At 40.1% G+C, this 13641-nt stretch overlaps 1 protein-coding gene across 7 annotated transcripts in view; it reads right to left on the bottom strand.

Annotated features, from left to right (window-relative positions):
• The window catches only part of EPB41L4B (erythrocyte membrane protein band 4.1 like 4B), a 196316-nt gene that overhangs the window by 42918 nt on the left and 139757 nt on the right, over nucleotides 1–13641 (bottom strand). For all 7 annotated transcript variants that reach the window (XR_015705195.1, XM_087759587.1, XM_087759548.1 and 4 more), the window contains 3 exons: nucleotides 7164–7268; nucleotides 4249–4387; nucleotides 3716–3793 (listed from right to left, as the gene is read on the bottom strand). Coding sequence is in view for 6 of the 7 variants with exons in the window: in XM_087759587.1 (XP_087615713.1) it covers nucleotides 3716–3793; nucleotides 4249–4387; nucleotides 7164–7268 (322 nt within the window). In the remaining variant the exon portion in view is untranslated. The remainder of the gene's footprint in view (nucleotides 1–3715; nucleotides 3794–4248; nucleotides 4388–7163; nucleotides 7269–13641) is intronic.

The following is a 13641-nucleotide window of genomic DNA, read 5'->3' as shown; positions in this document are numbered from 1 at the left end:
CCTGCATTAGCAAATGTGCATTATTTCTCCTGCAAAATGATTTCCTGAAATCAGTCTGCCTCGCAATTGCCCTGCTGTTACTGGCAGTCTAAGTATTGATGACTAAGTGACAATCAGAGCTCAGCTGGTTCTTGTGTATATCACAGTAGCTCCTCCAGGCTGACTGAGTAGACAAATTTGACTGCTCTGATCCCTGCATGGCAGCCTGGATGAATTCTATTAATCCAATCCATTCACTAATCCTTCAATTTTTATAAGTTAATTTGGTTTTGTGAGCTCCACTTCTAACTGTAACTCTCAGCACGTATTAAAGCTTCCATTGTATGGGCAACAGCAGCAAAACATGGATAAAACCCAAGGCCATCAAGAAGCATCAATGATTAGATGCTGAACAACAAAGATCATGCAGGTGAGTCAGTGACTATTAATCACTCTCTGCCAGTAATGTTATAGAAGACAAGGGAGGATGTCTGAAACTGCTTCAAATTAACAGCTCTCCAGTGAACTGGGGAAGTTTGGCAGCATATATCGTGACCAAAATTAAAAAGTTGATTTTAGGTGTCCAGTTTATGTGCCTCAGTCTTTCTAGTCCAGATGACAAAGAGAAGACAGCTGTTTGAAAACTCCTCTGTGGGAAACCCCCTGACTATGTAGGAACCTGAACTTCCAACCCTATCACCTCAGGCAAATAACCCAAATTAGGCCGTATGAATGACCCCTTTAGATATTGTACCTGTCACTGAATGTGAAACAAATTGGTGCAATTAACAAGCAACTTCCCAAGGGCCAGGTCATAGCATGCAAAACTACCACTGACTTGACAGTAACATGATGCTAAGCTGTACGTGATCTTGACCCTCAAATGACAGCACATGTTATCACAACAGAATTATTAAATAATCAGACTGGCTCAAAGCTACGCATTTCCCCTTAGCTTGCTTTTGTCTGGAGCCTCTTCCCCTGAAGAGTAAACTTTTCATTGAAACCTCAATTGAGAGCAGCCTGTAGCCAGTGAAACTGCAGAGAAAGGTCTGTAAACAATAACTGCTCTGTAGAGAACATGCTGACCTTTATAGATGTTAAACAAAACAAAAAGGGTTGATTGATGCTGTGCAGTACATGCTCTCTGAAATATTAAAACCAAGAAAGTCATGGAAGGTTAGTTTATGAACATACAGCATGATAAATTATGTCAGCAGATGGTGGGGTAGGAAAGGGGAAAGCACGATTGGGTAAAATATTTAGGGAAAAATGCCTGTATCCTCAGCTGGAAAAGGAAAAGTGTGTAATGCTGACTTCTATTAAATGGAAACAAAACCCAAACCTATGTTATCTAGAGTAGGTCAGGTGCTCAAGTCTCCATGACTCATTTTTAAAAATTCTGATTAATACAGTAAGATATGGTATAATGTTTTTTAGAATAAGAAATCTATTAGTAAGCTCCACAGGATAATTACTTACAGTTTAGCCACAAACATGTTATTATACAGAGAAGGACAATCTAACGTATATAGAATTATAGAATCATAGAATTGTTAAGGTTGGAAAAGACCCTTAAGATCATCAAGTCCAACCGTTAACGTAGCACTGCCAAGTCCACACCTAAACCATGTCCCTAAGCACCACATCTGCACCTCTTTTAAATACCTCCAGGGATGGGGACTCAACCACTTCCCTGGGCAGCCTGTTCCAGTGCCTGACTACCCTTTTGGTGAAGAAATTTTTCCTAATATCCAATCTAAACCTCCCCAGGTGCAACTTGAGACCGTTTCCTCTTGTCCTATTGCTTGTTACTTGGGAAGAGACCAACATCCACCTTGCTACAACCTCCTTTCAGGTAGTTTCAGTTTTAGTCTGCCTGTGTCTTGTCAACTCAAACTACAGACAAAGGCTGCAGAATGCTGCACCTCTTTCTCTCTTTGCTCCCTTTTAATTTTCCCTTCACCCAGAAATGTACGGGGCAGGGCTGGGAGGCATTCAGCTTAAATACATCTCTTCCTGTCACTTTCTGGAATGGGACAGTTTCATCATCCAGCTCTTCAAGGAACTTCTGGGTAAACCTTCTCATTTCCATAGACGCTCCTCAGTCTGCAACAGTATTTTCAGGTGGAAAAGCAGGTCCCTCCTACATGGTGGATGTAGGAGCAGTAAGCACTGTACTCTTGTTGCAGATGCTAGTGCTGGAACAGTTCTCCCACCAAGGAAACCTAGGCGCTCAAGGAGCTAGAGGGCCCCTTAACTTTCAATTTGTTGCAGTTCAGAGATTCAACATATGCACTATAAAAGTCTTGGGGCGCAAGGACTGTTCAGCTGAGCCCGGTTGAAGGATAAAGATAAGAAGGGGGACAGCAGGAACAGGGTGAGTGCCAATAGCACTTTAATGGCAGGTGAAGAACATTCTTATTGAACCTCCTGAAACTATAGAGGGACCATCAAGTGCCCTCAAGGACTTTGTGAAGAAACAGTCCCACAGTCTCGAAACTGCATGAGAGAGAAGAGCTATGCAGATCTCTCTAACTGCAGTATATTGGTGACAGTCTCAACTGCTCCCTAGCTCCTGCCCAGTCCCCTCCATCAAACCTGTCCTCCCATCCACAGCAGCCTTGCTCTCTAGGCATAGTACACCCCGTCCCCACCTCAATGTGCCTCTGAAGCCAAAAAGCCATGGCTGAATATTCACATCCCTTCTGCAAGCCTAGGAGGGATAAGCCTCCACTTCACCAGACTTGCAGGGGAAGCCACATCTCTCATCCAGTGGTAACAGGACACAAGCAGTTATTTACAGACTGGCACTATACTGTCTCTGAAGCAAAACGCACATCCCCACAGCACCTATCCAATACTGTAAACAAGGACCTAACCATGTAGTGAAAGCAATGCCCAGAACAGAAGTACTTTAATACAAAAATGTTTATGCCAAAAGTGTAGTGCTGCCCCTGTCGTGCTTTTTATATGCTTTGAACATGGTTTCTACAAGACAGCAAAAATGGCTTTGGACAGCAGAGAAGCTATCTGTCATTAGAGCTATTTGCAATGCAGGATGATGTGGAGGAAGTTAAGGATCATACTGTGATCCTTCAAGTAGTCTGCTGGGCATCTGAGGTGAAAGCCTGAGATCACTGAAGTCAAGAAGCATTTTGACTTCAGTGGGACCAGCGTTGCTCCTTGGCTTTTAAGCAAAAATACAAATCACATACCTCTAAAAAAAGAAGTTAATAATCAACACGTTATAGACTATTTTGCCTTAAAGTGAAGCAAAGCACTCTGCTAATGCAACATGAAAGTGCAGGTACACGTCTTTGGATTGGCTATTGCGTAAGGTCTGAGCAAAACTTGTGGGGAGAAGAAGGGACTTTCCAGACAACTCCCAAAAGCAAATCTATGATCACATTAGGAATCTATGTTAAAAGGACAAAGAAGCTCGTGAAACCAGTGCAGCAAGGTGTAAAGATACCCAGGTAGGAGAGAGAAACAAGAAATCATCCAACAATAAAGAATCACATTCAAAAGCTCAGCCATAATACTTGTTGATGTGGACTGATTTTCAGAGATGCTGAGCTGAGTTTGATGGATGCCCGGAATCACCAAATATCAAGGAAACTTACTTTATTCCTGTGCACTATCCAACACACTGCATACTATCCCATTGATTTTAGCTGCAGACAAATTATTGAAAACTTTTACATTTTCCTGGTTGCAAACTGAAACTATTTACCATAGGTGTGGCCTCTGTGAAATCCATCAGGAGGTCACCTGGCTCCAAAGTAAATGTACTTCCAGCATCTGTGGAACTCTAAAGGCAAAGAAGAAACCCAGCATTGAAAAAAACATTTAATTTCTGTAATTCTGTTAGCTGTCTTTGTTTTGTTTTTTTTTTTTTTTTTAATTCCATAAAGCTTAGATTGCCAAATGGATTTCAAATTTCATACCATGTTTTTTAAGTATGGCTACTCAGGAAAGACAGACAACAAAACTATGCACCTTTGAAATCAAGGTAAATATTAGTTTAATCCTGACCCACTGCCCCCTAAGGTTGATGAAAAACTATTATTGATTTTAGTTGGGTCTTGGAGCAGGCTCTAAATATTTCCCTACACAACAGGTTAAACATATTACTACAACTCTGCATTAAAAACTACTCCTAAATGTAGAATTACTCCATCTAAGGAAAACATGTTATCTGCAACTCCCTCCCGCCCTTCCTGAATACTCTCCGAACCAACATAAGCTCATCTCTTTGCATATTACCTTGCCACCAGGCGAAACCTGTGTTTGTCCTTCTGACGTCTGTGGCGTACATGTTTTCTGTGACCCAGGAGATGCTGAAGACACAGGTGTTGATGCCGCTGCTGCTGCTGCCAGTGCTGGAGGAAGGTCATCTTCATCACTGCAGTTGACAAAAGCAGACAGATCTTCTCATTAGAAAATGTCACCAGACTTTGACCATACTTGTGATGGAGGAGGCACTGGAAACCTGTATGTCAGCTGTAGTGCTCTGGAGTGAAGTTCTGCTTACTCTTCCATCTGTAACGCATCTAACTTTTCAAGTAAATTAGATTTTTTAAGCTTTAAAGATTCCTCAAAAGTCGATTGGCTAGGTAACTCTCATCTGCAAATGGAAATCCTACGGGTATGATGTGCAAGTAGTGTTTCTATGGAGTATGTATATATGAATAAATTAACTGATTTGATATTACTCTAATGTTTTTTTCTTTTCTACAGAGACTGGCTGTATTGATAAGAACAGATCTGGTTAGACCCATCCATGGGACCGACTGCTTCATTGGGTTTAAAACAACAGGAGATTTGACACCCATTATGCAGCTAGTCTGTGCTATTGTTTTCCAACTGTTTTTAAAGGATTTTGGTTGACCCCAAAAAGGACGTCTTTAGAAACATTCTTGTGAGGGTATCTTTTTTCTGTCCCATTTATTCTGTTTACAGAGAAAACATTTTATTTAAAACCGGGTTGCATACTTCCCTTGGACTCTAGGCTGTCAAGCTGAGCTCTTTCCATCTAACCTACTGTAAGCACTAAATGAAAGCCAGTAGAGAACATTATACATTCATTTACTTTTGTAGAGCCCCATTGACTACAAATCATTGGGATCAGTCAGCCCTGAGTCAGGATGTTTCCAGTTGCTAACTGCAATTGCATGGAGGTAAACGGAGTCACAATTTGGCCTACAGAACCTTTATTACTGGGAATGGTGTGTGAAAAGGAAAGACTACAGCTTGACAGTTTAAAGCACACAGAAAAATGATGAGAAAAATGATTTCTGCTCATAAAATGGCACCAATTTTAACTACCAATTAGGTAGTCACAGTGTACAGACGCCTGCCATGCCACTTTGACAGACACTTCCAGAACAGAACTGTACTTGGTTTAGTGTTACTTGAAGGCAGCATGCCTGGACAACACAGTACTTCAAAACTACATGACATAGAGGGTTCACAGACTTATGGTGGGTTGTTTGGATGATAGCTATGTTTTTTTTTATTATGATATAAAGCTGTGGTGATTAATGTTATCTTTTTCATGCTTCACTTTTTATTTCATTTGGGTAAGGATAGAATTCAGCACCAGAGCATGTACAATACACTGTTTCTATGCTGGAAAGAAAATACAAAATCTTTTGGACCTGTTCAATAGATGTTTTATTAATGCAACAAGCCAGAGTTGGGCTGTTGACCTAGTTAATCTCCCTTTCAGAAACATGTAGCTGACATTTTCTCAGTCCTTGCTCCCCGGTCTCAGCAGGAACACACTGGCACCCTCCCCACCCTTGCTGGGTAAAGCTGCTCTGTTGCATACAAGGAAATGGAAAATTGTTGAGAACTTGCCAGTTCAGAAAGGCTTCTTAGTGTCTGGGAAACAAAGCTAAGGGTTAGGGTCCAGTCTTATCAGTCATCGAGCTATTAACTCCCAAGCTACAAGTCTGAGAATTGGCCTTCTTCACTGTATTCCTTTCATAATCCTACTTCATTGTTTTTTTGCATTTCCCATATTCGCAGTCCAGACACAAGATAATTTAAATTGAATAGAATTTGGGTCTACAAAAAAAAAAAAATCACAGCCCATATTTTTAACTGTGGAGTCTTCAGCCCTACATATGGCCACAGCATAGGTGACACCTGTGGTTAGATGTGTTTATGTGCACTTGGGTTGCTGTTCCTCATGCTTAACACTGGACCACTGAAAATCCACATGGGGGCAAAACATGCTCAAAACTGGTTCCTCAAAAACTCACCAACCAAAAATTGAGAATTAATTCCTGAATACATAAATATAAAAAAACTGTTTAAATATTGTTTCTCTCTCTGTGTGTAATAACAGCATTGCCTTTTCCACTGCATAACCCTGCCGCTAGTCTCCTTTCCATTCCACTTGCCTCCCCCTGCACTATTCGTCGTAGAAAGCATACATATTTTTTTCTTCGTTATGGCATTGGTGTTCTTGTACTAATAAGTTTATGCTGGTATTGTCCCTTTTTTTCTCTAGTTTCTGGTGGTCTTGTCTGTCCTTTCATACAAAGGACAAATCAACAAACTGATTTCCACATCTATTCAGTACCTCACATCTCCAGCGACTCTCAAATTTGATGAATCAGGTGTAAATGGGATGCCAAAGCCCTATAGGCACAGATCATTCTTGCCAGGACTAAGAGACCTAACTTTGCCTGCTGTAGCTGTAGCCGGCTCAACAATTTCTGCATGTGACAAAATCAGAGAGAGAGAGAGAAGGTGCACTTTCTGAGAGGGAATGGCTGACAGCACAGCTTGACCACCCAACAACTAAGAACTGTTTTCCTCGTTTTGCAAATGGGGTTGTAATGAAGCAGACAGAGTAGCTTGCTCCAGCTCACACCAGGTCTTTGACATTTCGTGTGGAGAAGAGGTTTTTAATTCCTAACCTATAAGCTCAGAAGAAGGCAGAGGGCCTGCAGTCCTGAGGGTTAGCAACTGCATGGGGATGGCAAATTCATTTCGTATTAAAAGCTTAAAGATTCTCAGTGATGAAAGGAATGGTATCAGTATAAGATCATTATCCTGTAATTGCACTCATGCCTTTCAGAAGGCATAGCTAGAGCAATAATTAGCATCCCCCTTCATTTTCAGCTGTAGTAGGCAAAAACATAAAGATAGTGCTATACGTTACTTACAAACTGTACTGCCTCGTTAACTTCCTCACACGAGAAACTTTAATCTCCTGCTTTTCTGTAGGGCCAGTTGATGGCGTAGTTTCAGGTCGTACTGGAGCTGGACTTCTAAAAATAACAAGAAAAATATATGTGGCACAGTCTTTATTTAAACTACTTCAGGCATATCAACAAAGTTCTAACTCATCAACACATATTTATCTTGCAAAGTGGCAAGTGCCCATTGAAGTTCATCCTTTTGTTCCATTTATAGTCCACAGGCCAGTGTGCATGAACAGAAAAGGATGTGCAAACTCACTCTCCTGTGCATTGCATACCATTTATAAAAGCAGCAACTGATTACAAATACAGAGCCTATGTAAGGGGCGACGTGGAAGTGTCACTGTTTCCAAAATACAACATTTTAATAACAGCCCAGCAATTCAGTCATGTCAGAAATATTTTTACAAAAAATACCTTTAACAAAAACTATTTTATTAATTGTGAAACCTATTCTGCTTAAAATAGTTTGTACCTGAAATTAAACATTAGCCTTCTGCATTTGAAAGAGCTGCTCAAGGGAAATGAACTAATGGATTTCTTGGATCACCACAAAAAGGATACTTGCTAGAAATAAAGCAAAACTCAGACATGTTTCAGACGCTCATGAATGTGAAATACACCTGCAGTGCTCCAGCAAAGAATAGAAATGGGAACACGGAGACGCACATAAAAGGATCTTCTCTTTAACCATTTATCAGTAGAGTTAACTAAGGCTTAAATACAAACAGCATAAATACTAAATACAAGATCTTCATGACCTTGGGAGGAAATCGTTTCAACCGTGAGCTTGAGTGGCATGAAGACACATGAATTACCTTAAATACCACTTATATTTGAAGCAACACATTATGATTAAATACATCATAGGTATATTAGAAATGCTATAAGCATAATAAACATGCCAAACATGAAAGGAGTAATTTGAAAGTCTTGATTAATAATTTATGAAATGGTATTCTGCCATCTAATCTGAAGTCAGATACTACGTTAGTACTTCAGCAGCCCTACTGATTGCTGGTGGGACTGCTCGTGCACTGAGGTACATTCCACAATTGGCAGAAGTGGCAAAATCATGTCTCTAATATTACAAATTTGGGTTGAATTTTTTGAGTCTACTTGCATTGTATTAGTCTTCTAAAGCCATAATAAGATAAGCATATTTAATCTTCAGAATTGCAGTTGCCTCTGATGCCCCTGTGAGTTTTAAGCTTCATGAACTGTCTGATAACTTCTGAACCTGCTGTCAAGCTACAACAGAACCTACTGGGATGGCATAGCCTTCAGATTACATCTTCAGTTATCCTATGTGTTTTTTAGTCTTTGGGAAGGCCACATAGCATAAGATGGAGGAATGGGAAGTAGGAGAGTATGAAGGACGTACATAAATCATAAACCCTACCAGTCCTTCTTCTCATGGAACAACTTCTGTCAATTTTTGTTCTGCTTTTTGATCCCATTAATTTCAAGAAGTCAGTACAGATAGCAGCAAGATTCATATCTTGCCCCTTCCCAAATTCCAATTTCAGGGTCAGTCATTTGTATCTCAGATTTGCAATGAGATTAATGCAGAACAATCCAGCCAGACTTTCAGACTTTTTGCTGAGTTTCTTAGGCTGGCAAGTAAGGGGAGGATAAGGGAAGAAAAAAGCCTAAAAAAACTATCTTGTTTTAATCTTGAAGTCAGTATGTCTGATCTGGAAATCTGTGAATCAACATCATGATGGAAGCCCCCAATGTAATTTTCATCAAGTCAGTCTTCAGAGTGGATGACTGCTCTAGCTATTCTTTTTTTAGACACCTTGCGTTAAACCAAGGTAGCTTTTGACAACTGAAAAAAATTACTAGTTCAATTTACCCAAAGCGATTTTCAATTCAAGTTCTGACATAAGCAGGATAAATATGTTAAGACCTGTTTAATGACTGGATCTGATGGTCAAATCCTCAAGGGGTGTGAATGTGTGTAATGCCATTATTTCCAGCTCAAGCCTTCTGAAATGCATTAGCTGAAATTCTTGCTCTGAATAAGCAGTCCCCACAATTCTCCAATACCTTTCTAAGACAGTAGTTACAAGTTTTAAACCTTTTGATCAACCCAGTGAAAGCAGGAACAAAAATAGTGGTATCAACTACACGTGAGTTGAAAAGCGTTTGCTCAAAAAGATAATAAGCGATGCACTAATACTATTAAGGGGCTCAGAAAACAGCACAGTGTGGAACAGCAAAGCTAGGAACACATCTATTTCCAGTTCATGGCTACTTCAAATTTCTCAAGACAACATTATCATCTGTAATGAAAGTAAATCAGATATTTCCACACAAAGGAAAATTTGAAATGATAATTTCAGTTTGAAATGATAATTTCGGTTCCTTTAAAAAGTTTCATTTCACAAAGCCTATATATCTCCTTTTGATTCTCATAGTTTGCAATTTTAAAAATGAGGAGGAGGTGGGACTTTTGAAGCAGTTATTTCAATTGCCAAAACCAAATTTTTATTTGAAAAGCTATCGTGCAATTTTGTAACTAAAGCAGTTTATAATGATTTCAAAGCAAGTTATGAAACTGATTTGTATACATGAAACGTTTTAAAGTTCTAAGTCTGAATTCATCTTGAAAAAAGTTTTACATGAAAAATTTCACTCAACTGTGATTAAAAGTGTTTGAGAACCAAACAGGACCTATTCTCTAACCCAACAAACAGATGAAAAACTTATTATCTTCCTTTGAATGCTGTAAATTTTCAAGTGAACAATATAAAAAAAAAAACCAAGATACAGTACCACTAGACACACCTACTCCTATTTCAGTGATCGTAACTGCTCAGATAAACTTTACTTGTATTTTCCATCATGCCAGTAAAGTATCCCACTCACTTATTTTGCAAAAGCAATAAAATTTTAAGAGCAAAAACTTCTTTCCCTTTATTATAAAATTTTGCCATCATTTTTGTTAGAGGCTGGAGGTAGTGACTATCTTTCTCCTGCTATTTATCAGGCCTCTGGGAGAGACACAAGCACCATTTAATTGCACATTTCGAGAAGCTGCAGGTTATCTAGGGTGTAAATTGAAGTTGCCTCTGAATGAAAAGGAGCAGTGGCGATGCCTCCACCCAAGGAGGCTGACTGAATCCAGTCTACCATAAGCACGAGGTGAAATGTTAGACTAGTTCTACCAACTGCAGAGCTGGATTTTTGCCCTCATTAAAACATTGCTAGGTTAGCTCTTTCCACACCAGCCTGGAAAGTCATGACAGCTCCTGTTTCATCTCCAAACACTCTTCCCCAGTCTGAACATGCTCAAAACTGTTGTTACTCTCACTTCAGCAACCAGATGCAAGAAGTGGTCAGCTTGATCAACTCAGAGCCTGAACTGTGTTTTAAAAATGGCAGGCTTTTAATATCACACAAACTCTTAAGAATTATCTCATTGATGTTCCTGAAAAAGAAGCAACTATAAAGCAGAATAGCTTCTATTGTTATCATCTTTTGAATTCTACAGCCAGAATATATTATCTTATATGGAAAGATATGATTCTTGAATAAAAACCTTGTAATTATTTTGGCTATTTAAATAGAGTCATTATGTGCAGATATCACCATTGTAGTTTATAGTCCTACATGTAGTAACTTATGTGAGCTTGAACAAAACCTGAAGTGTTGAGGGATCAGCGGGACTCAGACTTAAAAAAAAAAAAAAAAAGGAAAACGTGCAGTCATGCAGTGTATTACAGTTCCTTTATAAGGTTCTGTTTCAATGTCAGTAATTCATAAGAAACCTTTTTCCTGTAACAGTATCCAACCACCACAGCATAAAAATGAAGATACCGAACCAAGACAGTTACTTAATGACCTGGCACCTTACATAAAAACCTGTCACTGCCTGGTGAGAATGACAACAACCACCACGAATGTCAGCACGCAGTGGCAGGTCATCAGAAACCGCCTGTGCACTGAGAGACCCAGCACGCTGCTAAGCAGCGGCCAGCAGGCTCTACTGAACCAACGTCAGCCCGTTTCACAAGCCTGCACCGAAACATAGACAAATCCTAGAGAGAGATTCCCCCCCAACACCAAGAAATTAGTTTTGTTCTCAGAGTAGCAGCCAACAGGGCTACGGAAACCAAAACTGCTCACAAAAAACCATGCACTGTGGAACGTTTCAAGTGACCACAGATGTCCACTGATTTAGCTTGAGTCTTCCTTGGGGACATGATGTAGGTGCTCGTGCTGAGGGACTCGGGGGGTCCCACCCTACCCTGGCTCAGCCGTAACGGGGAGACTAGTTCGCAGGGCTGGGGCTACGCTGCTGCCTGCACTACCCCTTTGCGTACCGTGGCTTCCACAGACTGACTTAGTTCCCTGCTAAGCTGGCTCCGGGCAGACCTCCCTACTTATTTGAAACGTGGCAAGTGGGCCGTGTGGGAGCAAATGATCGTGCACCTTGTAAGCTGAAAGGGATAAAATAACTTCTTTTTCCCTGGAGGATCCAGTTCAGGATTTTAAAACCACCGAAGTCTGCTGGGGCAACCTGCTTTCTGTGTTTGTCTTTAACAGGTTTTATCCTTTTTGCTTCTGTTTGTGCCTTTCTTGCATCTGGAACAATCTCTCTCCCTCCATCCTCCCAGACTAAGGCCAAGAGGCAGAGGGTAAAACCTCCATGATTTACAAGGATACAGCCATCTGCATGAAAGTTGACCTGCCTTCAGGTGCTGACTCATGGGAAAAAAAAAACAAACACTGTCTGATTTTTGGCTTCAGAACTCCCCTTGAGTGGGAACATGGTAGTGAAAACTTGGGAAGGAAAAGCAAAGAAGAAAGGAAAGAAGAGGAAAAAATATTTGATAGATGCGTTCTCTTGTGTATCGAAGACATAGCCTAACAAGATAAGCAAACACACAAACATGCAAATCTTTTCTCAGTCTGTGCTCTAAGGGTTTCACACTTATTTCTTTTTCAAAGTTATGGCCATGGGAAGTTCAGAAACAATAATATGTGCTTTTTCACTCTGATAAGGTAGCTTTTCCCAGAAGACAGGTTAGCTTTCCAAAATGTTATTTAGACATTTGAAAGCTATTGCCAGCATCACACTTCCTGAATAAAGGTTTTTTCTTCTTTTTTCCTTTTTTTTTTTTTCAATATAGATTGCAGATGTACAACAAAGCTCCTTGTTACAGAGCAGCAGCCAAATCCAAAAACAGCTTGTGGGCTTTCCTTACCCTCCTCACTTGAGTTCTGTTTCTTTTAAAGGAAAAAATTCCCTCCCCTCCCTTGTCCTTGTAATGAAAATGTGTCTGCAGTCTCGACAAAAATGTGATGCTCCTGTGGTCCAACAGATAGATAATGATGGTACAGAAACTGTTGTTTTCCCCCAGCTCAGAGTAATGTTCCAGGTCAACACCCAGTATCTAAGGTTAAACTGAGCTACAAATCCTACCTCTCCATACAGCAACCAGGACAGCCATTATAAGTGCTGTGGTTTCCAAAGAGCCTAGGTGCAGTTTAAGGGACATGGCCAAAGAAATGCACCTCGAGTGTGGTATTTCATCAACTTAACCTCATCTGAAAGGTCTGAGTACTGCTCCTTTCTCTGTAGTTCAGAGATTAAGAATACAATTACAAGCAATTCAGCAGCATCTGACTTCAGGCAACAGGTCAAAGAGGTCTTTAATACTCGGAATGAAGTCAAAGAACATACCTAAAGTGTCCTATCTGCAATCTTTAATGCACACTGGCATGCAAAGGGTATGCAAGAGTTCAGCTTGAAGTTATGACTTTGATGCAGAAATTACTGGGTGAGGTTCCTGTAAAAAGCCAGAGTAGAAGATCCATTAACCTGTCCACTGGATTGAGGCCAGGCTGATGTGTATTTAGCTATTCACTTTGTTTTTGGAAACGCTGGTTGAGATTTTTCAGTTGGAGAACAAATGTTTTTATTTTTAAGGATGAAGACTGAATGAAAAAGCAGCTTTTTAAAAGCAATTAATATTAGTTATAAAGAAGTCAACATAGGTAATGTTTCTAGTTTTCCTAGAACATTTCACAATACCTTTAGAAGGAGATACTTAAATGTTGTTTCAGACTCTGCCTCATAGAGTTAAGTCCATTCTGATTCTAAGACAACACAACTTGCTTAGATTCACTGAAGTTCATGTCAGGTAAAACCAAGCACATGATTTTTGATCAGCTTCAATTCTGACCTGCCTAAAAGTTCTGTTGTATGTGTCTATTTTTCTAGGGAACTGAAATCTTTGACTTGAGGAAACAAGCTGCCCATAATCATCCAGGTGACATGCCTATTCTTAGCCTCCAAATGTCAACGTGGAAATCTCCGGCCACAGCTCTTACAGGATGGCTGATCCAAAACTTCAGCTCTGTGATGCTTAAAAACTACCTACCTAGAAACTGCCCATGGTTAAGGCCCCAGACTTGAAGACCTGCTGTC

Source organism: Nipponia nippon, unplaced genomic scaffold, assembly GCF_047370975.1.
Source record: "Nipponia nippon isolate SJK-2023a ecotype South Korea unplaced genomic scaffold, ASM4737097v1 scaffold_1, whole genome shotgun sequence".
Classification (NCBI taxonomy): domain Eukaryota; kingdom Metazoa; phylum Chordata; class Aves; order Pelecaniformes; family Threskiornithidae; genus Nipponia; species Nipponia nippon.
Note: the sequence above shows the minus strand (reverse complement) of the source record. Positions and strands in the feature narration are given on the sequence as shown.